General features: G+C 38.8%; 1 protein-coding gene across 5 annotated transcripts in view; it reads right to left on the reverse strand.

Moving 5' to 3' along the window:
* Positions 1-4196: 4196 nt before the first annotated feature.
* The window catches only part of cfap74 (cilia and flagella associated protein 74), a 52318-nt gene continuing 40898 nt past the window's right edge, over positions 4197-15616 (reverse strand). For 4 of the 5 annotated variants that reach the window (XM_026154617.1, XM_026154614.1, XM_026154615.1 and 1 more), the window contains 14 exons: positions 15209-15476; positions 14114-14248; positions 13782-13915; positions 11403-11537; positions 10052-10161; positions 9894-9949; positions 8727-8846; positions 8425-8580; positions 7699-7837; positions 7146-7300; positions 6779-6911; positions 5033-5169; positions 4752-4886; positions 4197-4441 (listed from right to left, as the gene is read on the reverse strand). In XM_026154617.1, the coding sequence (XP_026010402.1) occupies positions 4337-4441; positions 4752-4886; positions 5033-5169; positions 6779-6911; positions 7146-7300; positions 7699-7837; positions 8425-8580; positions 8727-8846; positions 9894-9949; positions 10052-10161; positions 11403-11537; positions 13782-13915; positions 14114-14248; positions 15209-15476 (1918 nt within the window). In that variant the 3' untranslated portion in view covers positions 4197-4336. The remainder of the gene's footprint in view (positions 4442-4751; positions 4887-5032; positions 5170-6778; positions 6912-7145; positions 7301-7698; positions 7838-8424; positions 8581-8726; positions 8847-9893; positions 9950-10051; positions 10162-11402; positions 11538-13781; positions 13916-14113; positions 14249-15208; positions 15477-15616) is intronic. The other variant, XM_026154616.1, reaches the window with a different exon arrangement.

Raw genomic sequence — 15616 nt, forward strand, 5'->3', positions numbered from 1 at the left:
CCAGATCTGTTTAGTGCTGTCTTTTCAAATGCACATTAAGTTCAGTTTAAATTCAGTTTAATTAAAATGTGAGCTGGACAAATGTGTGCATGTGTCACATTCATTCTGAAACACTGATGTATACTTTTACATAAAAACAGACTCTTTTGTATGAATGAGCTGATGGAGTTAGAAATGTTATAAGAGTAGTTGTGTCTATTAAAAAAATCAGTAAATATGCTCTTTAAAAATGTGAATTTCCACTAGTGTGTGTATTTGATTCCATCTCACTTTTGTAAACCCTAAAACCTGTGGTGGCGGGACAGGCCTGCTGTTCTGTGTGTACACTTTCTGCTCTCTGAGCACACATTAATTTCACAATTTCACCAAAGTAACCATGCAGTATTGTATAGAGATGTGATTTAAAACCCACCAAAAGCTTTCCTTCAAGTTCATAGGTGTACAAAAGGGCGATATTGGTATTAATTGTTATCTTAAGGTTATGGATTTGATATCTTCATTTAGATTTCTTTTTATGTAATAAAACGCATTGGCAAAGAGGACTGTCTGTCAGGTAGTGTTCAGGGTGTGGGATTCCACTGGGACTCATCTACCCAAGTTAATGCTGCTGAGATTTAGTTGCCCCTGGATACACCCCTGCCTGTCTCTGCATATATGTGTTGTGAAGCTTCTTTAGTAGTGCTTCAGAGCACCCAGGGGAGAAAGCTTATTGTCTGCATTCAGCCTTTTGATGAGGCGAACAGTCCAAAGCTGGATGTGCTTTCTGTTTCAAAACTAATTCTAATTTAATTGGGATAAATTGGACATGGTAAACAGTGCTGATAAGTGCAAGGATTGACAAATAATAGACATTTTAGTGTATTATGAAGGCATGAATTTGCCTTTAAAGCCCATTAGAAACACTTGTTAAAGTGGTTACAAATAACTTCTGTGGTGTTTTAATGTAGTCTAAATTGTAATTAAGGACAGAGTGATCTGTCCTGCTTCTGATTTGATTAAAAACAAAAAGTCACATTCATTAACAGACAAAGAGGGACACATGAACTCCACCCGTTAGCAGAGCAGGGACTGTAAGTAGCACTATCCCACAGTATTAACAAGAGATCATAGGAGAAATCAGATTAGAAAAAGAGGCAAAATAACAACACAAATATTGCCTAATATGATCTCATGCATTTCATAAAACGGGTGACATTACATGAGGCTAAGCTCATAATGACCTTGCTTTTTATAGGCAGGTTGGGGTACAGTAATCTGATTTAGCATAATCTCTTACAATCTCTGATAAATGCTTACAGCATGTATCTCTCAGAGAGGGCAAATCCTATTGGTCCACTGTGAGGCATTACTGACATCTGCTGTTCACATACAAAGGGCCTGCACTTCACACTGTACAACATCCTGTGTAGTTTATCAAGAGAGAGCTTGACTTGACTGTAACAGAGCAACTGACCGATGTGAGTGTTGATTATTCATACTGCACTGAGCCCGTTTACCTGCGTCTCAACTAGCACTGATTTTGAAATCCCGTGGATGCATACAGTAAGTGTTCGTGTATATTTCACAAATGAAGTCTGTGAAGTCTAAAGTGGAGAAAATGTTTGCAGGGTTTGTGCGATCTACTAGCCTAGCCGCAGGACAAACCAGGCACCTGCTATGGATTAGGTCTGAAATATACACAGCATTTAATAATTAAAGAATCGGTGAGCAAATCATAGCTAGTGTACTAATATCAACACTGATATTATTACTTGTGTGCTCAGGCACGGCATTCACCCGCACAAAGACACATATTACTATTAAGATGGATAATTACTTGGACAATTTCCAAAAAATAATGAATGAACGGTTAAAATATCTGGCTACAAGTATTTGATACACTGTTGGTGGATAAATGTTTAAAACACATTGCCAAAGAGCCGACTTAAACATTGACAATTTAACTGCATGAAGATGTTATTGTATTAGAAGAGCTGGTGGGAGTTGGTGCTCTGCAGTAAATCAAACCTGTAATCTGATCGTCTTTGACTGACCAGCCATCCTGATGCAAAATGAGTTTACTTGCTCTTCCTCTTCCAGAAAATAGAACCGCCTGTCATTAAGTTTAAAGTTGGTCGAAGATTCAGGTTTTCTTCGGTCTACATTCTTTTTTATCATGACATGTTTTAATTTTGTGCCTCAAAATTGACAAAACCCACCATCTAATATATTTATATTTGATATTCTGTTGCATATATAAATATCTGCGCCCTTTGCAGCTATTACAGCTTCAATTTTTTTGGGAAGGCTTTCCACAAGGTTTAATTGATCCTAAAGGTGATCTGTGGGGTTGGGTGAAGGCCAGTCAAGTACTTCCACACCAAACTCGCTCATCCATGTCTTCATGGACCATGCTTTTGTGCACTGGTGCACAGCCATGTTGGAACAGGAAGGGCCATCCCCAAACTGTTACCGCAAAGTTGTGCGGTAACAGTAGCAACAAATGTCTTGGTGTGGTGATATAAGGCAGGAGCTGATCAGTCATGAAATCACATTCTGTGTGTACTGCTTTTGAGCTACTCTGAAGGCCACATTAAGTTTGGAGGTCTGTACTGACTGACTGCAGAAAGCTGACGATCTTTGCACACTATGAGCCTCAGTATCCACTGACCCCACTACCAATTCATGGCTGAGATGGTGTTCTCAATCACTTCCACGTTGTTATGATACCACTAAAAGTTGATTGTGGAATATTTAATATCGAGGAAATTTCATGACTGGATAGGATGCAGCACAGGCAGCATCCTATCAGTGTCATCATGCTGGAGTTCACTGAGCTCCTGAGAGTGACTGATTCTTTCACCAATGTTTGTAGAAGCAGTCTGCATGTCTGGGTGCTTGATTTTATACACCTGTGACCATAGAGCACCTGAACTCAATGATTTGGATGATTGAGAGAACACTTTTCATCATATCGTGTATTTTTGGATTGATGCCTCTATATACACTTGGCAAATAATAGCAATGCTACATTCACTTTTATTGTTACAACCACTGTTAATCAGTTAACTCTTCAAGTACTGTTCACATGCCCAGTTCTTAGTATCATTTTCATCCTATTTTATCATTCATATGTATTAATGTGTGCCCATTTAGATCCACTTTCCCTAATATGCTCCTTGTGTGACCTCGGTGTGAACTTGGCCTCCTTTCACTTCATGGGTGTAATACCAGCAGTGTTACTGAACATCTGCTGGCTTACATCTGCTGACACACCCTTTACCATGTTGGTTTTAACACAGCTACTTACTTCGTGTTACATACACCCCCTAGTGGTGAAAACAGGTGTACACTCAGGTGTAAAGCAATCGTTTAGATACAGTATATCTCTGCAACATTTTATGCTCTATTGCACTTTGTTTTTGATAGGTTTGCTTCCATGTTATATTAAGGAGAATTTCAGTTGTAGCTGTCCAGGACAAAGATACACGGGGCTGTAACTTGTAATGTTGTTGCTGTGGTACTCTACACAGGAAAATATACACATAACAGAAAAAGCAAAAGCAAGTGGACAAAAAAACTTTCCCTCATACAGATATTATTCTCTCAAATATATACTGTACATCTGGAATGTCCATATTTACATTGATGTAGTATAATCAGATGAAAAAGTTAAAAGTTTTCAAAACAACTCCTGTTCCTTTTTTGATTGTTAGCTTGTCTGTCAAAATTAGTCATGAAATGTGAGTAAAAAATACAACCTTAAATATTATATTAGATATTCTGTAATTTTCTGTATAGACAGGAGTTTACGACTGAAAGGTGCCAAGGGTCACAAGTCTTGTGGTTGTTCAGATGTAGTTTTGCAAAGCTAAGCTGTGCTAATAAATAATGAATATGTGTGAAGTACAATGTGTCATCTGCTGTTTGTATTTACCCCATTTTAAGACCTACTAAGAAACAGATGATTATTAATATGCTCTAATATGTAAAACCTTGGAAGAGGGCGGTGTACCTTCTTTTTTATGTCTATATTTTATTAGACGTTCTATTTTTGGAAGTTATATGAGATTCTTAACACAAAAACTTAACAAAAAACTGAGAACTGTGTTTTTATTTTCTAATATGACAACATTTGAAAGTGGAAATTGCAATAATCTAGTCAATACTGGTTCAGTCCTCTACATCCATTTCAACGCAAAATGAAATCGCTCAAGTTAATGTTCAAACAAAACCTTTAATGATCTCATTATTTGTTAATGCTGGCTCTGCACACACACAGAATATGTGTATTTGTGGTTAGTCAGAGTATGTGTGAGCAGAATTCCTGCTGGCCATCATCCAAGTCCTTTAGAGGTCAATCGGCGGTCGTGGAGACCAAAGCCATCAGGGTGACTCTGTAAACATTCATCCTGTCGCCCTTTAAAGTGAGAGGCACGCACATCTGCACCACCTCATAAGGCTGAAACACACAGACGTAAACATGTTGTCAGACAGTATATACATACAAGTATATACACGTGTTTCACACAGGAAGACATTTTAAACCTAATTCTGCTGAAAGTCTTAAATAACACTTTTTTCTCGTGCTGAAATCAACAATATTCCCTCCACATTTTGGAACCCATTTTTCACAACCATGCTTTAACTTTGCTGTACTATTCAACTACATATTGAGTTCCTTGGAAGTGAACTTTTATGACTTTTTTTTGTGATCAACAGCAACACAGATCACCAAAGACAACCAAAGACCAAAATCAGCACTTCCTTACATTGTATCCAGTGTGGGGTGTCCATGTGATCCTGATGGCGCGTCGCTGGCCTGTGTCCACATTGCCTTTGCTCGGCTCCACATTAAAGCCCTGCTGCTGCAGGGATGCCACATTATCCCAGTAAAACTCACCACCCTGGTAAAAACAGAAATGTCTCTTTAAACCATGATAGTGAATGCTGTGCTAATGTAAATTCAATCCCCGTGTTAAACAATGAAACCTGTGGCAGCAGTCGGTTTTGTTTCTGAAAGCTTCAGGATGCTTGAACATCAGCACGTTACCTTCTTACTGGTTTGTGTGGAGCGGATACAGCCCACTTGCAGCTCCCTGACTGCAGGCGTGATGGCACCCGAGCTACACCTGGCCTTCAGGGTCACCAACACAGGAATGGTGGGGCTCTCCGTCACCTCTGACTCTGCTAAAGAGAGGCATTTTGGAGGCTTTAGTTCTTTAACTACAAGTCATGGATTTTCTTACATCTCTTTAATGATCATACAACCATCAGGGAGAATTAACTCATAAACCTTTCTGTCTTGAATCACCTCTGTGTGGTTAAAAAAAACTAAACAAAATTAAAGTTTTGCATATCTGGACTTAAATCAGGTTGAGGTTGAGATCCTTTGGTATGAACTTAAACAAGCCGCTCATGCTGAAAAACCCTCCAATAAAAGTTCCTCCACAGCGATGTATAAGATACACTATCAGTTGTCACAAACACTTGATTGGAGTTCTTGCTGCTAAAGGTGGCACAACCAATTATAAGGTTTAGGGGGCAATTACTTTTTTTTTTTTACACAAGGCCAGGTATGATTGGATAAAATGTTTCCCTAAATCATTGTTTAAAAACTGCATTTTGTATTTACTCAGGTTATCTTTGACTGATGCTGAAATCAATCTGTGACATTTAAGTGTGACAAATATGCAAAAAGCGAAGAAACCACACTGCAAGTTCACACACTTTTGGCACATACTGTATTTCTGCTGCACAGAAAGATGACAAAATGTAAAATATAAAACCTCTTGCACTCTTTAAAAAGTAAAAACATGCTGTGTGAGCGTGCTCGCATTATTCCCATTTTATATTCTTTACATTGGCTCCCAATAGATTTTAGAATTCGCTTTAAAATTCTTGTTTCAACATATAGAGCACTAAATGGCCAGGCCCCAGATTATTTATCCAAGCTTCTTATAAAATACACAGCTGCTCGTTGTCTTCGCTCACAGGCTCAGAGTTTGTTCGTTGTTCCCCGTACAGGACTGAAGACGAGAGGGGACAGAGCCTTTCAGTCTGTGGCACCACGGCTGTGGAACAGTTTACCTCCACAACTACGTTTGGTTGACTCTGTGGAATCCTTTAAAAAGCAGTTAAAAACTTTATTGTTTAAACTGGCCTTCTGTTAATCAACACTTTTGAATTGCTTTGAATTTGCATTGTTTATATTGTCTATTTTATTACTTAATGTTTTCTTTATTTTAATCTTTGTGTACAGCACTTTGTGACTGCCTGTCTACGAAAAGTGCTTAACAAATAAACCTTACTTACTTACTTGAAAAGAAGAAAAAAAAGAAAGAAAACAAATAGCATATGTGTGAAAATTATTTAAACACATTGCTGGAAACGATGAAACTGTATAAATTACACCATGGCAAATTGCTACTTCCTTATTCAAGACATTTAGAATATGCACATTTCATCAAGTCAATTTTTGCTCAGTGTCAGTGAGAGGCGTTCAGAATGCACCAACACCTCTTGGACTCAGTACAGTTTACTACTACCTCACTGAGGAGGTGCAACTATTTCACACGTGGATTCGGTGGTAAAATATGATCTGACTGCTGGTGACAAGCGCACGGGCTGTCAGCAAGCTATGATTAGCATAAATTACTTCATCACATACGCTGGCCTTGCTCGCGTAAATCATAAAAAGTGTATGCAAGATATTAGTCATCTTTACAGTGTCAGTGTAAGATTTTCCCAGTATTTAAGAGCATATTGGAGAGAAAACAGTGAAATTGAATCATGCCACCTGTGAGCTGAGGTTCACTGGTTATGACTGGAGGGAGCAGGGATTCAACAGGCACTGTCAGCGGATCTCCGCCACACAGATACATGCTATGTGAAGAGGCTGCACCCTTCAGCTCCATCACACACACTTTACTCTGAGAGACAGAAATGGCACAGGGTTAAGGTTGTTATATCATCAAGACCAGAGAGGACGTCCAGGCTGCAGTAAGGACATCTAAATAACATGAATGCATTAGGAACAGTGTTTTAACCTTGGCCATGCGATCAGTTTTTATAAGCAGTGATTGAGGACAAGGACAGGGTGAGAGCACGCATGCATTCACAGCTGAAAGAGCGTGTAAATCTGTACACGTGTGCGCCCCTCTGACCTTATTCATGAGCTCTATGGTGAGTTTGTCAGAGTAGTTGACAGACGGGTGGTCAGGCTGAAAGGTGACCGTGAATTCTTGGCTCTGCCCTGGAGGAATGCTGCCCTCTACTGGCACCACACTGAACACACTCAACCCACTGTAGTTCTGAGTCCCTGCACAAGCCAGAAAACACGTTGCTAGGTCAGTATGAAAGAATTGAACTGTTGGAGCACATTACCCTCCTGTTTTTTTTAAGCAAATATTCTGACATTTACAGCATTATTACAGTTTCAGATGTGTTTGTCTGTCAGTGGGATTATGCAAAAACTGCTAGTTTTAATTTATGAAACTGTGGAAATTTAAACTATTGGGCTATTTGGTGCACATTTGTGCTCTCTTATACAATACTTCTAGTAGGTAATACTGTATTAAAGTCAAGTTAAGGTCAAGTTTAGTAGTATGTGTAGTCAAATACTACAAAAACGTCTACGTGAGCAGTGAAATACGGACAAAGTGTTAAAAATACAAGCTGCAATCTGTTTTCCCTTCTGGAGCTCCAAACAAATCTTACCCACAGCAGGGTGGACATGGGAGTTTGCATATTCTTCTAGCAGAAAGGCCACCCGGTCAGCTCCACCCTGAGGTCTGAAGGGAGAGAGACTAGCGAGCATCACCCTGAAGCTCACTGCCACCGCTGAGCTGTTCTGCAACTGCAGGGAGAACGAGATTTAATGCCAGTGACCGAGGCTGTTTTTCCCTCATTACTCTGTAGTCTAAAAATATCTTGCATGGTGCTGCCTTTGTTTTTCTTAATGGTGACGTGATGATGAAAATGAAATAGTCCAACAAATACGGGAACAATCTGAGAGGAAGTGAAGTGCAAAGAAGGGATGGGAGACTAGGAGAAAAAGGAGGTAGAGGAGGGTTAAGGAGAGATCTATATGGAACGACCCATTTGAAAGAGAAATAGAAAACACCCAACACGTTTTTAGCATCAGCTTTAGCTGTGAGTGTTTTCATATGGCTCAGAGTTATACTAACGCATCCATGACTATAACCATAAAACCTGTGAGTCTCCTCACTATGATTAACACATGAAAATGGCCCCTTTTACCATTTTTACTCGTTCCACTTAGTGTTTACATGAATCATAAAATATGTTTAAGTTAATGTACTTAAATAAAATTACATCAAAGTTAACCAAGTGAGTTTTTTTCAGTCCACTAAGAAATTAGTATTCAAAAGTAACTAGCGACAGTTTTTTTTTTTTTTTTTGTTCGTATTAACTTTCACACACCTTCACGACTTGTGAGGCAGTCTCCTTCTCCAGCACATAGCCAAAGTCAAGAACATCTCCATTGTGGGAGGAGGTGACAGCAGGGACTATTCCCTCCCCGAGAAGAGTCATTTCCAGGGTCATTTTCTGGCACCGCACCTCCAGCATGTCACAGCACTGGAACAGTACAGGTTAGATGAGTGTGTTCATCATTATACTTGATTAATTTTACATAAACAGGTACAAAGAAGACTCAGTGTATTAACACAGATGGTCGGCTTGTCACTCAAAGCTAAATTATAATATTTACATAGTTAACCCACCTTTTTTTCCAAAGTTGGACTGAAGGCGAGAATCAGAGTGTGTTTTTCTCCAGGTCTTATGGATCTAAGAGCATTGAGCAGGGAAAAGGGACTGTACATGTCCAACACCGACGAGCTCAGCTTATAAAGGGTTAAAGAAAAGCTACGGTGAATATTATAGTAGTAGAAGCAGTGCATTGATTTTGTTTTTTGTAATCTTTGATTTGTGGACATGAAAGTAAAACATGTAAAGAGCTGCCATTCATAAGGTGAAGTGGATTAAATGTCCAGGTACATCTGAAATGATGGAATAATCTCAGGTTTCACTGTAGAGTGTTGGTGGTGAAGTATTTACATACATGTAATCTGTGCTATCGGTGGTGATCCATTTGAACACATAACATCTTTTTCTTCAACTTGTTGTTGTTCACATGTCATCCCTGATAGGACTTTTCCAGATTGTTGCAATTTCTTTTTTATTTAGCATGAGCTAAATAAGATCTGTTTGTCTCTGGCAGAAAGTAGAGACAAACAGAAATTATGGTGAAACTAAGACAGGAAATGAAGTGAAACAAAAGCCCCAAAGCCAGACTAGAAATGTGGATGTTGAGATTAATAGTTAGCATCTTCAACCCCAGAGACACACCAACAGCCTGCTTCCATCCTAATGCAATGATGGTGAACAGAATTTCATTTATGATGCTGCTGGCAAATGTCACAGTGCGCACTATAAATAGTTTTCTCCAAACCACAGTCTATAAACCTTGTAATCAGTGCGATACCATGGTGTCTGAGAGTTTGAGAGATGGGCCATGAAATGCACCTTTCTCCAGATTTTGATATCCTCAAATCACCACCTGTCTGTGATGATAAATTCTTCTGGAGATAACAAAGAAAATGTGCTTTATTTGTCTAATTTGGGTGACCTGACTCTTTCATGCACAATTATTTAGTTCTGAAAGTCAAAATGGAACTTTAACACCAAATATCTGAATTCTGCTGTGTATAAAGCAACACAGTGTGCACATAATACACATTACTGAAAAATCCTTCACACAGATAAATTCAGAAAAGGGAAAAAAACCACATACATATGTATTATGAATATCATGAGTATCACAAATGTTTAAAGCTGTCAGCAAGGTAATTAATAGTTTTGTAAAAAACAAAAAGAAAAAGAAAGGATACATCCAAAGATTCCTGTGAAATGTTCTGAACTGTAAACCTTTTAATCACTCTTTCTCCTACAAATGGAAGACACAAATACAACAAGGTAGATAAGAATAAAAATCCAGCATTATTTAAGCGTTTTTAATGTAACTATACATTTTTTATAAACGACTCACCCACTGTCACCTGATGGAAGTTTATGATATTGCAGCCATTGTTGGATATCACCACTAGAGGGGGTTGTACAGCAGGACACTGAAGCTTCAAGTAGAGCGTATTGAAGGGACTGAGGAGGTAAAGGACATCTGATGAATGCAGATCCATATATGTTGTTGTTGTTTTTTTTTTTTTTTTATTAAAATGAAGCTTAAATGACATAAGAGATGTAGAAGTGTAATATGATCTTCACCATAGAAGCTGAATACCTTCTTGTAATATAATTATTCTAGCACAAAACCAACCTAGAAAACTGAGATGGGGCCATTAACAAACTTTTTTTTAGTGGAGTATTAACTTTTTTGAAATGCACCTTTTTTGAACTATTTCTGAGATTTATACCAGCTAAAGAAATCTTCTATTTCTTGGACATACATGCTCCCTTAATAGACTATTAAAACTCTAGAGGCATTTAGTTACGCACACTTATTTGTATAAAAAGAAAAGTGGTAAATGCTCCACAGGTCAACAACCACATTTTGTCAGGTCTTGTGCTTGAAGTCAGATGTCAAATAATTTTGGTTATTCAACTTATCAAAAACTCCACATGGAAACACAGTTATCTCAAGGTAATGTCACCGTCACAGAAATAGGAAGAAACAGAGGTAAACTGGGAGCCTAACTGTTGTTATGGTTGTCATTTTAAGCAGTCAGGTGGGGGGAGCAGAATCAAACCCCTCACAGCACAAAAAATAAGTGACAACAAACTTGACAAATATTAAATCAGAGACACTACGAAACGAGGGCTGGTGTTGACGTTTGATATTGTGGGTAGCTTAAAAAGTGTTCCTTATATGCAATAGCCAGTTGTATATAGAAGGTTTGTTGATAATACAAAATAAGGTATGAATCTAATACCAAGTAAAATACCGGGGTCAGGATTGCTGATACCAACACAGATACTGATACTTTTAACCTATAAAGGCAAATTATATAGTGGAGACCAGTGTGTGATGATGTATGAGACCAATCATCATCAATCTGCAAATTTTTTAATGACCACTAAATAATTTTTTCTTTCCACAATAAATGGTTAATACAAATAAACACAACTTTAAACATTTTCATGCATTTTGAAACTAGGTTTTTGAAGAGGTGGTATGTCATTTAATTAGAAAAAAACAACACATAAGACATTTCAGTGGGCTACATACTGAACTTACAGGATAAAAACAAAGAATCGATCCTATTGCACTAGTATTAATCTGATATCTATATTTGGATGGATCTGCCCACCTCTACATGACAAAAACCTAACATGACGGGGCCTACAGTATGCTGTACACGTGTATATGGAAGCTGATTATTGACCTCCATGCTGGCTGGACTAGTTTGTCGTCCTCTGGAGGGTCTCCATCTGACACAAAGCAGGGAATGGTGTACTCTCTATAACGTTTCCTGAAGGAGTATAGTAGAGAGGCCTTGGCCTCCTCGTACCAACTTGACCTTAAAAGGAAAAGAGTAACAATTAAACATATAAAAAGACTCCTTGTTGCGAGCACTTTTTTTGTACAATTCCAACAAACCTTAAAGTCAATAGTTGGTATGCCCTTGTTTATTCTTGAACACAGCCTGAACTCTCTTAGAAAACCTTGTAGTTTATTTAAGTATCTTCAGGAATAGTTCTCCAGGCTTGAAGGAGATTCAACATCAGTGACACTAACTCAATATTTTCCATCTGGTCAAAAACTCGTCGTCCTCCCTGCAAGACTGACCGGGCTGTTGACCACAGTGTGCTGGCCCACCTGGCTAGATCAACTAAGCCTACTGTCAGGCATGGTAACTCCAGCATCAAGTTTGGTCTATTAAACATCCGCTCTCTCCCTGGTAAGGGACATCTGGTCCATGATCTCCTCTGTGATCGTAAGTTGGACTTTCTTTGCTTGACTGAAACATGGCAACAGCCCAATGACTTTGTTTCTCTCAATGACTCCACTCCGTCTGAGTTTGTTTACACCTGTCAACCTCGCATCTCGGGGAGGGGCGGAGGTCTCGCGATAATTCACCGGAAGCACTGGGAATTACTCCCTGTCTCTGCCCCTCCCTCCCATTCATTTGAATACATTGCACTACAGCTCCCTGGATCTACCCCCACCATCATATGTACTGTTTATCGGCCACCTAAGCCAAATAAGGAGTTTTTAAATGAATTTTCTGCTCTTCTCACTCATTTCTCTGTACTTTCTCCAAATCTGATCATTGCTGGTGACTTCAATATTCATGTGGACAATGATAAAATCCCTCTTTTCAGAGATTTTACCTCCTGCCTGGAAAGTTTTGGGCTTCTACAGTACATAGAATTTCCTACCCATTCTAAAGGTCATATCCTGGATTTGGTCTGTTGTTCTGGCATTACCCCCACCCATTGTAAAGCCACATTGTTTCCCCAGTCTGATCATATGTTTATTTCTTTTGATGCAAACATAACCGCTTCCAAAACCTGTATCTCTCGTAATATCACTTTTAGGAAAATTAGTAATATCAACCCAGCTGTTTTTTCATCTGCCGTCCATGACCACCTTCCATCTATCCACAGCTCCTCAACCCCTCTGAAAGGTGCCCTCAAATAAAATGCATTATTATTATTATTATTATTATTATTATTATTATTATTATTATTATTATTCAAAGCTCTTCTTTGGATGTTGGCTGCTTTTTGTTCTGTTCTCTGTCAAGATCATTTCACACTGCTTGAGGTCTGGGCTCTGGGGAGACCAATCCATGACTGATAATGTTATATTGTGTGTTTTTCTATCTGTGTATCCTTTTACTCCATTGGCAGCGTGTTTTTGACAAGAGCTCAAACATCACAGACTAAAATGCAGCCCCAAACCATGACGGAGCCTCCACCATGTTTTACAGATGGCTGTAGACACTTACTGTTGTACTGCTCTCCTGTTGTCCTTCATATATACTGATGAATATTTGGACTAAAAATTTAAAATTTGGATTTATCACTCCATATGATCTGTTGCCCCTGATTCTCAGTGCAGTTCTTGTGCAACCTATTCCCCCTGTTTCCCTCCCTTAAGAATGACATCTTGACAGCGGACCTTCCACTGAGACCATTTTTGATGAGGTTTGGGTGAACAATAGACGAATCAGCTGAACGGCCAGATGCATCTCTCAAAGTGCCTAAAGATAGAATTTAAAACTAGTCCTTTGTGTAGACACAACAATGGTTCAGTGGCTTTTTTATCCTTGAATGATTCATAAGTCAGTGTTAAGTGGCTTAACAAACACAAGTGCATTCCTTTGGACTGGACAGAAAATGAGTGAATAACCAACCAAAGTCTGTAGACAACCTTTGAAAGACCTTCATAAAGCCTGGAGAACTACTGCTCAAGTCCACTTTAAAAAATTACAAGAAATTCTGACTCCTTGTAAGGAAATGATGGGTGGTTCATGAATTTTGTAAATGAATATATTTTGTGATCACCGTGAATGAAAAGAAATGGGAATGCTGCTGAAATCAATTAGTCACTGGAATAAGAAGAAAAAACCAACAACAACAAAAAGAAAAAGAAAAGCTTTGTTAGTAGTTGATATTCTAGTGTTGTTGGATCTCAGAAGGTATTAATTAGATTTAGCCTTTTGAAAGGAAGTGCAATTAGAGAAACATTTTTTATTTGCAGTCCAGCAAACTGGATCTGTTTGATTAGATTGAGTAAATAATCTGTAGAAACCTACCCTGGTACTATGTTGCCAGGATCTGGTGATTCACTTTGCTTTCCTTTCTCTGCTTCATTGGACACCTTGCTGTTTTTTGGATTCACTGACGCCTTTTTCCCCTTACTAGGTTCCAGTGGGATCTCCAGTTTTGCCTTACAATGCACATGAACATGAGTGATGGGTTCATACTAAGGTAGATGACTGAAGGGACTACATCTTGCAAAAAAAATGTTCTGTGTGATTATGAAAGTAAAAAAACCCCCATTTAGTCACTTAAGATGTGTTCACATTTAAAAACCCTGGCACAAGCGGACAGTGGCTGGAGTGGGAAGGTGGGTGTGAAGCTGTACCTCCTGTTCAGCGAGTCTGTTTCCCTCGAGCTCACTCTCATAGAGCAACTTGGCTCGATGAAGACGACGGAGCGCCTCTTCTTTGATCTCCTGGTCCAACAGTCTGGGTTTGAACGTTATCTGGACAAGACATCTCTGGGGTAGAGGAGAGACGGTAATATGTCTGAAATTGCTCAGATTTAGAGGATAACACGGGATATTTCTGTGTGTTTCTTTCACGCTACAGTGTTCCTACACCATATCACTTTTTAACTTCAAACCTCTGCTTCATATTAAGGTTGAAATTAGCTTTCAGCAGTGTCCTGTTTTGGGGTTACTGGTTTGTAACAATTCAAGCGGACTGATATATTACCCTGGATCTCTGTGCCTTCTAGCACTTGTGAAGTTGTCACTGTAAATATATTATTCTTAATATCTTGCTTGGAAAATAAAGTTTAAATAAAAAAAATACTGGAGTCTGGAGGTAAGTGGTCATCTGGAAAATAAGACTTAAAATTAGACTGTCAGAACCAATAGAAGTGATTTTCATTGAGCTTTTTTCCCCCATTTATATCTATAAATAGTGCTTGTTCACTTCCATCAGGTGTCCAGCAGAGAGCATCATTACACTTATAATTCCCTCTGAGCACAGATGGTTTGGTTCCTTAGCTCTGTGCTTATTAAGATCATTTTTAACCAAGATGTAGTAAATAAAAACTAACCGCTTTCTCTAATGTTTAATTTCTTTATAGAAACAAAAGGTCACACTATCTTGTCCATTCAGGTTTATAAATGCATTAGAAGGAGATTAATCTGTTTTTGGGGCTGATGTGAGATTTTGGATGGATGGAGCTGGATGATGTGTACTCTTAAGTGGTAAGGACAAAAAAAACAGATGGCCCACATTGTATTATTTTACAGATATTATAACATGAAATTATTCAGTTAATAATTACTTTCAGCTAACTCTAGAATAAGCTACTAAGTAGATTTAAATAGACTGTCTAACTGTTATAAATCTGAAGTCTTCTTCACACTAGCAACCTTCTATGTATAAAACCGGTGGTGTGTTCCTTTAACATAAGTGTAAGCTTAATAAGACGTGTTATACCGCACCTCTCCAGGAAGAAGGCGTCCTGCAGACGGACTGATGTCGATGTCTGAGTCCTCTGGCAGGGCGAAGGAGAACAAACGGGGCATTACAGGCGCCTTGACCCCTGGAGAGACTGGTTGTCTATTTTGGTCACGGCCCGTTTGACGGTTGCTCAGGAACAGCATGGCAGTGGACTGGTCACCTACTGCTGTGGCTCCAAACTGAACCAGAAAATGGGAGAGCTCCAGTGGTGGGTGGACACCCACTGCTCGGCAAGACAGCAGAAAATCTCTGATGACAAAATGAATGTTTTTGCTATGGATCAGTAGGTATTGGATTTAATTGAATAAACGGGATCACAACATTCAGTAAAGGCAGTGATTGTCCTATCAACAGATAAGTACAAAAGACTGAATGTTTAAGCAGACACA

This window comes from Astatotilapia calliptera, chromosome 20 (assembly GCF_900246225.1).
Source record: "Astatotilapia calliptera chromosome 20, fAstCal1.2, whole genome shotgun sequence".
Taxonomy (NCBI): domain Eukaryota; kingdom Metazoa; phylum Chordata; class Actinopteri; order Cichliformes; family Cichlidae; genus Astatotilapia; species Astatotilapia calliptera.